At 47.4% G+C, this 16277-nt stretch overlaps 1 protein-coding gene across 6 annotated transcripts in view; it reads right to left on the bottom strand.

The window, feature by feature from the left end:
• ABCC5 (ATP binding cassette subfamily C member 5) overlaps positions 1–16277 on the bottom strand; it is a 2124586-nt gene that overhangs the window by 998801 nt on the left and 1109508 nt on the right. For all 6 annotated transcript variants that reach the window (XM_069618835.1, XM_069618837.1, XM_069618838.1 and 3 more), the window contains one exon: positions 9215–9317. In XM_069618835.1, the coding sequence (XP_069474936.1) occupies positions 9215–9317 (103 nt within the window). The remainder of the gene's footprint in view (positions 1–9214; positions 9318–16277) is intronic.

Genomic DNA, 16277 nt, shown 5'->3' with positions numbered 1-16277 from the left:
GCTTTCGTCGACAGGACCGTGACAGTTGACGAGGTTGTGGTCTTCGACGAAATGGATGTCTTTGATGACAAAGCGGTCGCCAATGAAGTAGTTGTCTTGGCTGCTGATGTTGTCGTCGACGGGAGGGAGGAGCCACCTGAGGACCTCGCCTTTGCAGGCTAGTCTGAAGACAGTACACAAAGCTACGAATGGGTTAAGGACTTCCTCTTGGAGGGAGCTCCCGTCACTGGCAGGCTTCCTGTGGATGTAGATGGCAACAGTGATCGTGTACTTCCCGAACTGGGTCCCGTGGGCGTGGCAAACCCAGCGGGATCCATAGCATGGAGTTCGGCCATCTTTTGGGCCCCATGGACAGGGCATCCTCAAAGGGCCTGGACCTTTTCTCCGAGGGAGTTTGCTCATGGGAACAGCCGGTCCTGGATGAGGGCTGACCGTGCCCGTAGGCAGCGTCAGAGGCCTTCCCCAACTTGAGCCACGCTGCCAACCTGCTGTACAGGTGCTTTTTTGTCTTCTTCGGAAATCCATGTCAAATTTCACACCCATCCTCATCGTGGTTTGGATGCAGGCGATACAAACATTTGTGATGCCGATCTTCGACATACACATTTCTCAGTCCACATTTCGCGCATATCTTGAAGCGGCTCCTCTTCTCCTCGGACAAGTTGGAAGGCACGAAGTAGGCCCAACCTTGGGCCTCTTGAAACTTCGAAGAGAAGAGCTGCGATGAAAGTTGATCTTCGCTGACAACGGATCCTTGCTGCCGGTAGTCACCCTGCGGTCCAACAATGAAACAAAATCGGTCAAAAGAATATATTTTTAATAAAAAAAAACTCAAATTATCAAAAAGGCACAAAGAGCAAGAAGCGAGAACTCCCAACACTGAAACGTGTGGTAAAAATCTTAAAATGGCACCAAGAGTGGAGCTTAGGGAGACGACTGTCCTTGTATGGGGCAGTATGACCCAAAGGACATTGATTGGTTTAGAGGAAAATAACAAGTTACTTCTCACCTTGTAACATTCTTTCAATGGGATGTTCTCCGACGTATTCCTCATCTTTGATAATTCGTCTCCAGCTTGCTGGCCTCGCAAATTTTTTCTCTGTAGAGGGCGCTACGCGTCGACGTCCGCCGAGTCGATGTCCCTCGACAGTCACTGTATCTGCGCCGATGTCACCATGCCCATAAATAGCCACGTGCGGCGTCCGTTGCTCAGTTCCGTTTTGTAGCATAAGATAAGTCATGCCTGAATTGGTTATTGACCTTGAAGGAGCGTAAGCTGCAACCACAAGGGAAGTATTACTGCGGGGTTGGATGGGAGGGGCGATAAGGAATACGTTGGAGGAACATCCCATCGAAAGAACGTTACAAGGTAAGAAGTAACTTGTTCTTCGAAGGGATTGTGTCCTCCAGCGTATTCCTTATCTTTGATAGACTCCCATAGCAGTGGCATGTAATTGGAGGTGGGAGTAATAATGTCATGCATCCCTTTTAGGAATGTACCGAATGTAATACGGCTTTGCCAAATCTGGTCTCTTGACTAGTGGAGGAATCCAGATTGTAAAATCTTGTGAATGTATGTGCGGATGACCATGTGGCAGCCGCACATATGTCTCGGACTGGTACCCCTCTTTGGAGGGCCGAAGAGGCTGCGATACCCCTGGTTGAATGAGCCCTAAGATTTTGGGGTGGCTCTTTCCCTGCCAGTTTGTAACATTCCAGAATGGCCAAAATAATCCACCTGGAAATGGTCTGTTTTGTTATGGGTAGTCCCAACTTGTGACCTGAGTATCCTACAAACAGTTGGTCAGCTTGCCTAATCCTAGCCAGTCTGCTCATGTAAAAGCTTAGAGCTTGCCTTGGGTCCAGCCTATGTAGCCTTTCTTCATCTTTCCCCGGATGGGGAGGAGGGTAGAACGAAGGTAAGGTAATTTTCTGAGTGATGTGAAATCTAAAACCACCTTTGGGAGGAAATTAGGCTTCACCTGTAGGACAACTTTGTCCTTATGGAAAATTGTATGAGGGGGTTTACAAGAAAGAGTTTATAATTCGCTCACCCTCCTAGCAGATGTTAGTGCTACCAATGGGACAGTTTTAAGAGTGAGAAATCTCAGCGAACAAGAATGGGGTGGTTCGAAGGGAGTACTCATTAGGAAATTTAAGACTAAATTTAAGTCCCATAAGGGAACTTGGAATGGTCTTGGAGGATAAACATTAGTTAATCCCTTCAGAAATTGTATTACTAGGGGTAGTTTGAAATACGATGGTTCCTCCGAAGTGCGCTTGAAGATTGATAGCTCTGCGAGATAGCCTTTTACAGTGCCCACTTGAAGGCCTGATTTTGCCAAGTAGAGTAGAAACGATAACACTGTTTGTGTACCACATGAAAAAGGGTCGATATTCTCTTCTCTATACCAGCTGCAAAATTTGTTCCAACAGCAGCGGTATAAAGACTTTGTTGCTGGCCTTCTGGCCGAAAGCAACACCTCCATGACGTCATCAGGGAGGTCCCAATCCTTGTACCCCACCCTTTCCCAAGCCAAGCGTGAAGGTTGAGGTTTCTGATGTTTGGATGGAGAACCTGACCTCCCTTCTGTGAGAGAAGATTCTCTTTGAGTGGAAGACGGATTGGAGGACAGATGGACATATCTAGAAGGTCTGGGTACCACGTTCTCCTGGTCCAGTCCGGGGCAATTAGGATCATGGTTTTCCAGAATCTTCTCAACCTCCTGATCATTTGAGGAATAACAGGGACTGGTGAAAACGCGTAAAGGAGTGGGAACTCCCAGTCCACTACGAACGCGTCCTCTAGAGCTCCTCTCGGGGAAATTCCCTTGAACAGAACAGATCGCACTTCCTGTTGGTGCTGGTGGCAAACAGATCCACCTGAGGGGTTCCCCAAAGGGTGAAGATCTCTTGAAGGACTTCCTGAGCTAGCTCCCACTCGTGGCAGACTGTGCTCTGCCTGCTCAGAGCGTCCGCTGTCAAGTTCTTCACTCCGGCTAGGTGGACTGCCGATAGAGAGATTCGCCTCTTTGCACAGTGGCAGTGACCCTATGCCTCCTCTTTTGTTGAGGTAGTGCATGGCCACCGTGTTGTCCGTCATTATCAGGAAATGTTTCCCCTGTACAGATGGCAGAAAAGCCTTCAGCGCTAGTCTGATTGCTCTCAGCTCTAACAGGTTGATATGTAGTCTGGATTCCGATTGAGACCAACGACCGCTGATGGTCAAGTCGTTGGCATGGGCTCCCCACCCCGTGAGTGAAGCGTCCGTGACTACTGTTATCTCCGGCCATGGTTGCCAAAACAGTTCTCCTTTCAAGATGTTCTCGGGATAGGCCCACCATTGAAGGTCGTGGGCTACCTTGTCCGGAATCCGGAGGAGATCTGTCATTCTTCCTGAGTATTGTGACCACTGGGCCCTTAGTGCCCACTGGAGAGATCTCCTTCTCAGGCGAGCCTCTGGCACAAGGAAGATGCAGGATGCCATGAGGCCTAGCAACCTCAAAAAGTCGAAGGCTGGGAGATGTTGGGCATTTTGAAACTTGTTGACCATCTGCAGAATATCTTGAGCCCTCCACTCCGGTGGCGAGGCTTTTACCAGGGAAGTGTCCAGGACCGCTCCTATGAACTGGAGTCTCTGTGATGGTATCATCTGTGACTTCTTTAAATTGAGGGAGAAGCCCAGTTTGTGAAGGAAGTGGCAGACATAATCTAGCTGGATCTGAGCTTGTTCCGAAGACACACCTCTGATCAGCCAATCGTCCAGGTAGGGGTAGACGTGGATCCCTTCCCTCCTTAGACTTCCAGCCACTACTGACATTAGCTTGGTGAAGACCCTCGGGCCAGAGGTCAGCCCAAACGGCAGAACTCGAAATTGAGAATGAGAGCCGCCAATTGCGAACCTCAGGTATTTCCTGTGTTTGAGATGGATTGGCACATGGAAATAAGCATCCTGGAGGTCCAGAGATACCAGCCAGTTCTGGAGCTGGAGGGCCTGAAGGATCTGAGAGGGAGTTACCATCTTGAACTTGTCCTTCCTGAGGAACTTGTTCAATTCTCGTAAGTCCAAGATGGGTCTCAGTCCTCCGTCCTTCTTTGGTATGAGAAAGTAGGGGGAGTACCAGCCCTTGTTCCTCTCCGCTACAGGTACCGGTTCTATGGAACCTTTCTCTAGCAGGTCTACAATTTCCTGTAAGAGGAGCGGATCTGGAACTTTTAGAGAGCTGTGCCCCGGTGGACGACTCTGAGGGATGTGTAGAAAGGGTAGGCAGTAACCCTGGGCAACTGTCTCCAATGCCCAAGCATCTGATGTGATAGCCTGCCATTCCGTCAGATGGTGAGTTAACCCTACAGGTGTTTTGTGTGGAAAGACCTCAGAGTGGTTTGGGGGCGGCTGATGCAGATGCCGAGGGTAAAGAGGCACCTGCTGCTGCGGCCTTAGTACCTTTGACCCGTCCACCTCGGGTGGATCTCCTTTGGCCTCTTTGAGCCGGCTGTCCTCTGCCTTTCCCGAATGCGGAATAATAGAGAAAGGACTTTCCTCTCCCAGAGGTTCCTGAGGGGCGAAAAGGAGTTTGGCAGATTTCAGCTCCTAAAGATTTTGCTGCTGCTTTAGATGTTTGCAACTTTTCCAGACTGTCATCAGCCTTTTTATCGAATAAAGAAGAGCCGTCAAAGGGCATATTCAAAAGTCTGGCCTGTACATCTGGAGCAAAGCCAGACTTTCGCAACCACGCATGCCTGCGGATTATAGTACTTGCCGCCATGGCCCTGCTGATACTGTCGCGGAATCGATGCCAGTTTGAAGAGATTCGCACATGGCATCTTTGCCATCTTTAATGATGTTAAGGAAGGCTTCCCTTTCCTCTCCTTCCGGTATGCAGTCAGCCGCTGATGAAGCACACTCCCACAGTGTGTGACTGAACCTGGCGAGCGTACAAGTGGCGTTGATGGACTTCAAAGCCATACTACAAGCAGAAAATACTTTTTTTGCCATAGAATCATACCTTTTGTCATCTCTATTCTGTGGAACAGTAGGGTAAGCGGATCTGCCGCTTGATGAAGTTGCCGCTTGAACCACCAGGCTCTCTGGAGTCGGGTGTTTTGATAAATATTCAGGGTCAGCAGCAGCTACCCTATACTTGGCTGACAATCTTTTATTGACTGCAACCTTTGTCTAGTATGTCTGTAAGGTCATCCTGTTGAAAAACAGGTGAAGGCGCAGACCAACCCATGAATTCAATAATCCTTGCCATCAGGGTTCTATAGGGGGTTTCGACATGTTCCCCTGGGTCTGGTTTGACATATTCCACTTCTGGGGAAGTGTCCAGCCCACTTGCCTCATGTAATGATTCCTGTAGGTCTTTCAACCTTCTTTTCTCAGAGGTAAAATCCTCTGAAACAGGTGGTGTGGTCCTCTGCAGCCCGAAAGTCAGAATCCTCCCCTTCTTCATAGAGTGAAGATAATCTGGGGTACTCTGACCACAGAAATGGTGTAAAACCATTTCTAAGGCAGAAGGAGCCAAACTCGTGATTATTGGGTGAGAAAATGTCGATGTCGACGCCGATGTGAAAGGCTTCGAAGGCGCCGAGAAAGGTGTCGAGAAAACTGGAAGAGGCCTCGAAGAACTCGAGAGGATCGGGATCCTACTCGAGGATGTCGACGACGTTCTCGGCGTCGTGCCGGAGGCTCTTGGTATAACCGTTGGCTGCGAAGTAGCCGTGGTTTTCTCTTTTATCGGCGTCGATGTCGGTGTCGACGATGGCGTCGATTCGATCGACTGATGCGTCGAAGAACCCTTTGACAACGGCGTTGATGGCGCCGATCCATGCGTCGAAGGAATCTTCGACGACGGCGAAGATGGTGCCTTCTTACCCGATGGCCCGTGGCGCTCTCGGGTGGACTATTTAGCCGGGTGCAACGACTCGCTTCGATTTTTTGGGTTTTTCACCCAGGGTATCACCCTCAGCTGTCTTCGAGGAGGCCGAGGCCGCTTTCTCAAAGACGCTTAGCATTTTCTTCCTGAATTCCTCCGACTCCGCCTGAGAGCTGTGTTTTGTGGGGCAGGAGACCCTTTCTGGGGAAACAGAAGATGACGAGGAAGGGGATCTTCGACGTCTCTTCTTTGAGTGTCTAGATCTCGACGAGTGGTGCGAGCTACTTCGAGACCTAGAATGGGAATGCTTTCGACGGCGAGGAGACGAATGCCTTGACTCGGCCGAAGAAACTTTCGAGGAGGTTTTTTTGACTGACTTACCTCTCCCGAGCTTCCCCTTGCGCTCCTTCAAGGCTTTCGCCGTCATGGACATGCAGTCCTCACACTCCGAACAATGGTGCTCGACACCCAAGCACCACAAGCAGATCCTGTGAGGATCCATTATCGACATTTTCTTTCCGCAGTCTCTACATTTTTTTTTTAAACATATTTTTATTGTTTTCATAGATAGTACAAAAGTAAACAATCCCCAACGTTCCCATCCCACCCCCCCCACCCACCCTGTTCGGAAGAGAAGTCCATGTTCAAATGTCCTCGGTATCGATTAAGAAGTGAAAAAATCTGTTATTTTTATATAGTGCGGGCACCACTGTGCCATATAGTCTGATTGGAGATATTCTAGTACCCCTCCCCATTCTTTTATGAAGGCGCCTTGTGTTCCTTGGATATTGTGTGTTATCTTTTCCATGGTCATTTGGGACCAGACCTTATATAGCCATGTGTATAGCAATGGTGGATCTTTCTTCTTCCATCCCTGTGCGATCGTGGCCCAGGCCGCTATGACTAGGCCCATGAGACTCCTCCATTGCGCCTTAGTGAGTGTTTTGGCATGATGCCCTTTGAGTCCGCAAAGCCATCGTTTTTCTGGAAATCGTTCCAGTCTCGACATTTTTTGAAGCCGGACCGCAGAGTCGTCGGTTCGGATGAAGAAGCCATTGAGAACGAGTTGGTTTTATCGAGTAAATATAAGAAGTTTATCTGACTGAACTGAGCAACGATATTCCGAGGCCCCACGAAGCGCGGAAAAACAGAACTGAGCAACCAACGCCGCGCGTGGCTATTGATGGGCACGGTGACGTCGGCGCCGGTACGATGGCTTTCGAGGGACATCGACTCGGCAGACGTCAACGCGCAGCACCCTCTACAGAGAAAGAATTTCCGAGGCCAGCAAGCTGGAGACGAATTATCAAAGATAAGGAATACGTCGGAGGACACAATCCCTTCGAAATGCAGTTTTCAGGCTAAAGCAAAACTGCTTTTCTTTTTACTGAGGATTCCCAGCCTGACGACAGGGAATATTGATGAGCATGTGAATCCACGGCAGACCCCATGCTGGAGAAGAATGATACTTCTTCTGGACTATCAGAGTCTTCGCTGGCACATTGTGTAAGACCCTGGGTAACTGGATCCTTCATTTCACCCTTTAAAAATAACCCTTTATTTACTGGGTTGTTTTGCCTTCTGGGAACCTACTTTCTGGAAGAAAACACTTAAATACTTACCTCTGGGCCCTGGGATCGAACAGTATGTGTACTCACCCCATGTACTCCGGTTAACTCAGGAACCGCTTTGGCAGCTCTTTTGAATAGCTGTCCCCCATGCCCCTAATCTGTGTCTTGGTTCCGGTGAAGGAGGCCCGGGAATCTCAGTTGCAGTGGTCATTTTCTGCATTGGTATTTTAAGTCTGCCTGGTCAGCGTTCTGGCAAGAGGGTCTCTGGAACTGGACAGCTGGATGTCTCTGGCTCTAAGAAGAATGAACCACCACATTATCAACGACCACAAAAGACCCCTCAGGACACAATTCAGGCAGAGATTAGCGATGGCCACTTCAAAGAAATAGCAGAAGACAACCCTTGTGATTGAAACAAAGACGGTGGTCCTGGAAGGCCAATCTTTATCTTTGGACTGGAGAGCTGCAACTGCAGGGAAAGACTATTTTTTTCTCAAGTCGAGGGTCTGCAGAGTCCCAAGTCCGAAGTCAGAAGGGTGACGATGCAACAAGGTAGCCCCAAGGAAGCTGGCAAACCCACAGGATAGTTACAGAAGGCTTCCAAAGGTAGGATAATCACATAGGGGTCACCACTTGTTCCCACCAATCATGGTGTCAAAGCACTAATGAGGACCTTCTGGGTATCAGCAAAGGAGCAGTGCTTTGCTGGGAAGGTTGAAGAAGACAATGCTAGTTGGCGGCAATGACGAGTTACTGTTCTTTAGAGGGATGCTTCTCTTCGTATCGGTCTTGTCTTCAATGATGATCTCAAGAATGGCATTCTTGTATCGCAAATCTGGCCTCAGAGGGTAGACAGAAGGCCAAAATACAAGATGGCCACAGGACAGGTGAAAATCATGCCGGACAGCCATCTTAGAGCATATGGTAATCTATAAGGCATTAAGTAGTAAAATGCAAAAGCGCACAAGACAATTAAAGAAAAACAGTAGAAAAATATCTGCTGCCACCAATCAGTCTTGGACACATCATGCATGTAACCATATAGTTACGAAAAATAGTAATAGGAGCACAAAGTATCCCCACCTCACCTCAGTGTAAGGTGAAGAGTGCAGTGCAAAATAAACAGGTAAATAGAGAACCACATTCCGTGCACTGATAGCCACAGAGACTGATCAGTGCTGCCAAAAACAGATGGAAATTAGCCAGGCAACTGAATTAAAAAGGTTTCCCTTGCCAACAAAAGTCAGGGCAGGTACCAACAACAGCAAACAGTTGGGAGTTCTGTAGATGTCAATGGGGGAAAGCAGCACAAAGACAATATTTTCTGACATGAGGTAGCAGTGCTACATATTAAACGGCAATGGAAGACATGCTCCGCCTCCACTTGTGGGTTTAACGACTAACTACTTCCCTCAAAACTAAATGAGTAAAGCTAGTGAGTGAAGTTGAAAAAGACATTCCCCAAAAATAGGCTAGAAGCAATCAGTAGATACGCTCCGGATCACAGTAAAAAGTACACAAAACACCCAAAAAGAAACATCTTCCCTAACAGTGGAGGATAGCCAGGAAATCCTACCCAAGTCAACCCTTGAGCCCAGTATCACCCAGCTTGTGGTAGCACTGGCATCCTCTTTGACCCTGCATCTGACACTCATAACCAGGCAGAGATATTTGCCACAAAGGGAACATGAACATACGACACAAAGGTCTACCATGGAATGAGAATATGCAGCGGTCAAAGAAAGCAATACAACATTTGCACTCTACCATCATCCTTTTTCACAGCCTTCTCCTTCTTCATGGACCCAGCTTTGCTGCCTTTTTCTGGGGGTTTCTTTGATACAGTGCCTGAAATCTTCTTCAGATTTATCTGTTGGAAAGAAATAACAAAAACCTAGTATACCACTTACAACTGGAGGACCAAAGAACAGCTGCAGATTCTGAAGCAGGTACATAATGTGCAGAAAGCTATAGTGTAAGAATTCACATATTCACATCACATGTTCTCTCACTGGCACACTGTGACCATTGACGCAACCCATTACCAGCACAAATGACAGTCTTGAAACAAAAACCAATATCCCTTCCCCTCCAAATATAAGAACTCTTTCATTGATCACAACTGAACCTTGAAATGGTCTCTTTTGAGCCTTTCAAACATTTACTTATGAAGATTGGCGAGTGTTAAGACCGAATGTCACTTTTGGGAACTCTGCAAAGCCTTTTAAGGGTCCGCCGGGACTTTTCTGCAATTTCCACTTCTCTTTTTTTGAGCACTGACATATTTGGGTTGTTAGGGGGCTGCTACTTAAGTTCCCGCCACTTCAAACATTTTCACTCATTAAGAGAACATGGTTCTTACAGCCCACTGAACCTTTCTGGTAGCCATTCGAGTACACCAAAGTATTTTGTAAATCCTACTCTTGGCCATTTTGTTTTTGGGGCTTCTTTTGTTCATGGGAGCCATGAGGCAGACCTAAAACGTTCATTGTTTCCACATAGATTCTTTGTGAGCCCAGTGAGGCATCCTCCATATTGGCTTTGACGGTTCATAGTGATAGTTTTGACAGTCAACGTTTTTCGACATACAAAAGTTCCGACACAAAAGCATCGGAAAAAAAAGTTTGTAATGCATTTTTTTTAATGGGGGTGTGGGGGGGGGTTCTCCCCACAAACCCCCAATTTTCTTTTTTTAAAAACTTGTTTTTCTACACGAAACAAAAAAAACATAACATGAAAAAAAAATGCATTCAAAAAATTTTTATTCAAAACTTTGTTTTAGGAACTGTTGTATGTCGAAACTTTTTTTTCAAAAGTATGACTGGACACAGGCTTTGACTGGTTTGAACAAGCCTCTGTCCCTTGGCTGGCCAGATCACATCCTGTAGAGTGGACTGATAGGGAGCTAATGTAGGGGCCACCCAGAGGGGCTGGCCCCCTAACACATTGTCCCTAACCCTATTCTGATTGGTGGGCTGGTTTATGCCAGTCTACGTGACTGGTGGTACAGAAGGGGAAACCTGTGCCCTGATGCCTGCGGGATATGGCGCGTAGTAAATAATAAATAAATAAACTAAGATTGGGTTGCTGATGGAATTTTCAGAAGAAGCAGATTTGCTTACCCGCTGGAGAATTTCCCACTGTTTTCACTCCATTGCTGCATTATAGGGACCAGATATGGCCAAATCTTCTGGATGCTATGTCCAAGGCTCATCTCCGTGTTAGGGAGAATTCTCTTATAAGGCTAATTTCCCAAACCTAGTGAGTCCCCCAGCAGCTTTGCTGGATTTTTGGGGTTTGTTTTTTCTCCTGCTATGAGTGAGACTTTTTTACACCCACTCTTAGGCATGATTTGAGGTATGTCTCTGACTGTTTTTGTGATTTTGGGCTATGGAGTTTTCCTTTTACTCCATAGAATATCATCTATTTTTCAGGTGTGTGTTACACAGCACCCTCAGTGCATTAACACAGGGGTGTCATAGTTACCCCCAAACATAGACTGCATACCCTGGGACTGACTACTGTCAACAAGGGCATGTAAATTCACCATTGACTTTACTAGCCCTAAATTGTGAACAGAACCAGTACAAACCATCATTTTGTTGAAGTACTGGATGGGGTTAATTATATTGCCCCTGAGTCTGTTTTCAAGGGGGCACTGTCCAGTCCCCCCTTGTCGAGTTTCTGGCTGGTGGCAGTGGTTACCACGCAAAATATTCCACTGGAATATTCTCTATGGGATTTTCCCATTGATTTTAAACGCACCACTTTTTGGTGCAATGTTAAGGATACCGCTGGTTTATTTATTTAATATTAAATCAACGGTTGGGTCTTTTTGCCAAAACTCTTTTCTAAAATGGCGTTTGTGTCCGTCTCTGTAACTCTGACCAAGGTCGAGCCCTTTGTTCCACTTTTTGGCAGGCTTCTCCACAGAAGCCCTCCAAATGGTGCCACTCTGTCTGGGGTCCACAGGATGGGTGGGGAGGGGAATTGGCACCCTGGACTGCGTTGCCTTAGCAACTCAAGTCGCACTCTGTTCTGATTGGGCCAGTGGTGAGCCGCCCGGCTCACCACTTAGCATGTTTGAGTGGCAGCTAGGCTGTTGGAGAACAAGTTACTTACCAACTCGTAACGTTCTTTCGATTGGATGTACCTCCAACGTATTCCTCATCTTAGATGTATCCCATCCAGCTTTGCTGCTCTTCGGAATTTTTTTCGGCAGAGGGCGCCGTGCGTCGATGTCGTCGAGTCGATGGTCCCTCGAAAGCCTCCGTCGAGGGTGACGTCATCGGGTGTATAAGTAGCATGCGTGGCGCCCGTTGGCCTCAGTTCTGTTTTTCCCCCTTTTTTTGCCTGTGATCTTGTACTGTGTAGATTGTGCCGGCAGACACATATCAGCCTTGCGAGATTTGAGATGGCAATAACCCGGAAAAATCTACAGAGAGGTAGGTTGGGAGGGCGATGAGGAATACGTTGGAGGAACATCCAATCGAAAGAACGTTACCAGTTGGTAAGTAACTTGTTCTTCGAGTGGATTGTGTCCTCCAACATATCCCTCATCTTAGATAGACTCCCAAAGCAGTATTTTGTTACTTTCTCTAGAGGAGGGGTACATTTTTTTTTTATTTTTTTTTATCAATGCCTTTTGATGGTGGAATAAAGCACTGCTTTTCCAAAAGTCAGCTCCCTAGACTGGGAAGCATCCAGGCTATAGAATTTTGAGATGGTGTGAAGTGAAGACCAAGTTGCTGCTTCGCAAATGGAACTTATTGGGACACCTCTTTGAAGGGCCGTGGAAGAGGCGATGCCTCTGGTGGAATGAGCCCTCAACCCTTCTGGTGGGTCTTTTTGTGCTAGTCTGTAGCATTCTGAAATGCAGTCTGTAGCATTCTGAAATGCAAAGTACAATCCAGCGTGAAATTGTCTGTTTTGTTACCGATTGACCCAGTTTCCTTCCTGTGTAGCCTATAAACAACTGGTTGTCCACTCTAAGCCTAGAAAGTCTAGAGATGTAAAAGCCTAAAGCTCTTTTTGGAACCAGTCTGTGTAATCCTTCTTCCTCCTTAGAAGGATGAGGTGGAGGACAGAATGAGGGTAAAACAATTTTCTGACTTAAATGAAAATCAGATATTACTTTTGGTAAAAATAATGGTTTAACCCTCAATACAACCCTGTCCTTATGGAACACAGTATAGGGTGGTCCAGAAGACAGTGCCTGCAATTCGCTCACTCTTCTTGCTGATGTTAGAGCAACTAAAAAGGCCATTTTCCATGTTAGTAATCTTAATGGACACGTGTGCATAGGCTCAAAAGGGGCACACATTAAGAATTTTAGGACTATATTTAGATCCCAAATCGGTACTTGAAATGGGTGAGGAGGAAACACATTAGTGAGACCTTTTAAGAATTGTGCTATCAAAGGAATTTTGAAGTAGGACCATTCTTCCGATGAGCGCTTGAAAATAGAAAGCGCTGCAAGGTAACCTTTTATTGTTCCGATATTCAGACCTCTATGTGCTAGGGTCAGAAGGAAAGATAGTACTTCCGGAATAGAACATAGAAAAGGATTGACATTCTTTTCCTTGCACCAGTTGCAAAACTTTTTCCAATGGCATAGAGACTTTGTTGCTGGCCTTCTTGCCGAAAGCAACACCTCCATAAGATCATCTGGAACGTTCCAATCCCTGTATCTCAGCCTTTCAGATACCAAGCATGAAGGTTGAGTGTTCTGACCTCTAGGTGGAGAACCTGACCTTCCATTTGACAGAGAAGGTTCTCTCTCTGAGGAAGACGTACTGGAGGACAGATGGACATATCTAGAAGGTCCGGATACCACGTTCTCCTGGCCCAATCCGGGGCAATTAGGATCATGCTGTTCCCGAAGCGTCTCAGCCTCCTGATGACCTGAGGAATGACGGGAATCGGCGGGAACGCATACAATGGTGGGAAATTCCAATCCACCACAAACGCGTCCTCTCGGATGAAATTCCCTTGAGCAATACCTTTCGCATTTTCGGTTGGTACTGGTTGCGAATAGGTCTACCTGAGGGGTTCCCCAAAGGGCGAAGATCTCTTGAATGACTTCCTGAGCTAGTTCCCATTCGTGGGACACCGTGCTCTGCCTGCTCAGAGCATCTGCCGTCATATTCTCTTCCCCGGCTAGATGAATTGCTGTTAAAGAGATTCCCTCCTGAATCGCCCAATACCAGAGCTGCATTGCCTCTCTGCACAGGGGTAGTGACCCCACACCTCCTCTTTTGTTTAGGTAGTGCATGGCCACTGTGTTGTCCGTCATTATAAGGACATTCTTTCCCCTGACAGATGGCAGGAAGGCCTTCAGCGCTAGTCTGATTGCCCTCAGCTGTAAAAGGTTGATATGGAGTTTGGACTCCGATGGAGACCAACGACCGTTGATTGTCAAATCGTTGGCATGAGCTCTCCACCCCAGGAGTGAGGCGTCCGTCACTACTGTGATCTCCTGCCATGGTTGCCAAAAAGGTTCTCCTTTTAGGATGTTCTCTGTACAGGTCCACCATAGAAGGTCTTGTCTGACCTGGTTCGGAATCTGAAGGAGATCCGTCATTTGACCTGAGAACTGGGACCACTGAGTCTTTAGGGCCCATTGAAGGGAACTAATGCTCAAGCGTGCCTCTGGAACCAGAAAGATGCAGGATGCCATGAGGCCGAGCAATCTTAAAAAGTCGTAAGCCTGGAGATTTTGGCCATTTTGGAATTTGGAAACCATCTGAAGAATGTCTTGAGCCCTCGTCTTGGGAGGCGAGCTCTTTCCCAAGGATGTGTCTAGTACAGCTCCTATGTACTGAAGCTGTTGGGAAGGTGTCATTTGAGACTTCTTGAAATTGAGGGAGAAGCCCAGTTTGAGGAGGAAGTGGCAGGTGACTTTCAGATGATCCAGTGCTTCCTCGGCAGAGAGCGCTCTGATCAACTAATCGTCCAGGTAGGGGTAGACATGAATCCCCCCTCTCCTGAGGTGCGCTGCCACCACTACCATTAACTTGGTGAAGACCCTCGGGCGGAGGTCAACCCAAATGGCAGGACTCAAAACTGATAGTGTGAGTTGCCAACTACGAACCTCAGGTATTTTCTGTGTTTGAGATGAATCGGCACATGGAAATAAGCATCCTGGAGGTCCAATGACACCAACCAGTTCTGGAGTTGAAGGGCCTGAAGGATCTGAGAAAGGGTAACCATCTTGAATTTGTCTTTCCTGAGGAACTTGTTCAAGTTTCTTAAGTCCAAGATGGGTCTCAGTCCTCCGTCCTATTTGGGGATCAAAAAATACGGGGAGTACCATCCCTTGTTCCGCTCCGCTGCAGGTACTGGTTCTATAGCACCTTTCTCCAGCAGGGTTAGAACTTCCTGCTGTAGAAGCAGGTTTGAAACTTTCAACGGGTGTCTCCCAGGTGGATTGCTTTGAGGTTGCTTTAGAAAAGGAAGGCAGTAGCCTTGGGCTATTATTTCTAGAGCCCAAACATCTGAAGTAATGGCTTGCCATTCTTGCAGATGCTGCGACAGCCTGCCTTGTACAGGTGTTTTGTGGTGCAAGTCCTCAAAGTGGTTTTGTGGCGGATGTTGCAGCCGCTGATGGCAAAGAGGCTGCAGCTGGAGCTGGCTTAGCATGTTTTCCTCGTCCACCACGAGTGGCCTTTCTTTGGCCCCTTTGACTGGCCATTCCTCTCATCTTTCCCTATGAGGTGTAATAACGATAGGATCGTCCCCTCCATGATTGCCCTTGCGCACGAAAAGGCTGAGGTTGCCTAATAGCAGATCCTAAAGATTTGGCGGCTGCTTTTGAGGCTGCAAGCTCTCAAGACTCTCATCAGACTTGTTGCCAAAAAGGTGAGACCCATCAAAGGCATTTTCAGAAGGCGGTTCTGTACGTCCGGTGCAAAACCCGACTTCCGTAACCACGCAAACCTGCGCATTACCGTGCTAGTGCCCATGGACCTGCTTACACTATCCGCAGTGTCCAATCCAGATTGAAGGGATTCCTGCATGGCCTCCTTTCCATCTCTAACGATGGCTAGGAAACCTTCCCTTTCTTCCCCTTCTGGTATGTTCTCCGCTGCCATTGCGATGCACTCCCACAGAGTGTGCGAAAATGTTGCCAAGGCACATGTGGAGTTGGCAGATTTTAATGCCATGCTCCCGGCTGAAAATACCTTCTGTGCCCAACCATCCACATGCTTATCGTCCCTGTCTGGAGGGATAGACGGGCTGCCTGTATGACCAGACTCTTGGGAGTTGGATGTTTTGACAGATAGCCGGGGTCGCTACTGGCTGGGCAGTATTTTGATGTGAGGGACTTATTTACCAGAGGAATAGAATCCAGAGTTTCCCAATTCTTGGCCACCCTGTTTTGTAAGGCTACATGAAAAGGTAGTACTGGGTCTTCAGTGGGACCATGGTCCAATATGTCTGTTAAATCGTCTTGGACGAATTGGGCTGGTGGTCTAGCCCATCCCAAGTAATCTACCACCTTGGCCATTAACTGACGGTAAGATGGACTGGCATGCTCTCCTGCATCTGGTCTACCAAAGTCATTCTCAGGAGAAGTGTCAATGCCACTTGCATTATGTAAAGACTCCAACAAATCCCTCATTCTGCTTTCCTCTGAGATTAAGCATTCTGGGACATTTGGGGGTTCCCATATTCCAATCCAAAAGGTACATTTTCCTCCTCGGATCTCTCCTGTTCCTAAAAAATTGAGGTCAAGGATTTGAAAAACTCCTTCCTAGGGAGAGGCTTGAAAACCTTCTCTGGGAGAGGAGGAGGAAGAGGTGTAGTAGCAGGCTCTGAAGAAATTACA

The sequence above is a fragment of the Ambystoma mexicanum genome, chromosome 10 (genome assembly GCF_040938575.1).
Source record: "Ambystoma mexicanum isolate Mex_15411 chromosome 10, UKY_AmexF1_1, whole genome shotgun sequence".
Classification (NCBI taxonomy): domain Eukaryota; kingdom Metazoa; phylum Chordata; class Amphibia; order Caudata; family Ambystomatidae; genus Ambystoma; species Ambystoma mexicanum.
Note: the sequence above shows the minus strand (reverse complement) of the source record. Positions and strands in the feature narration are given on the sequence as shown.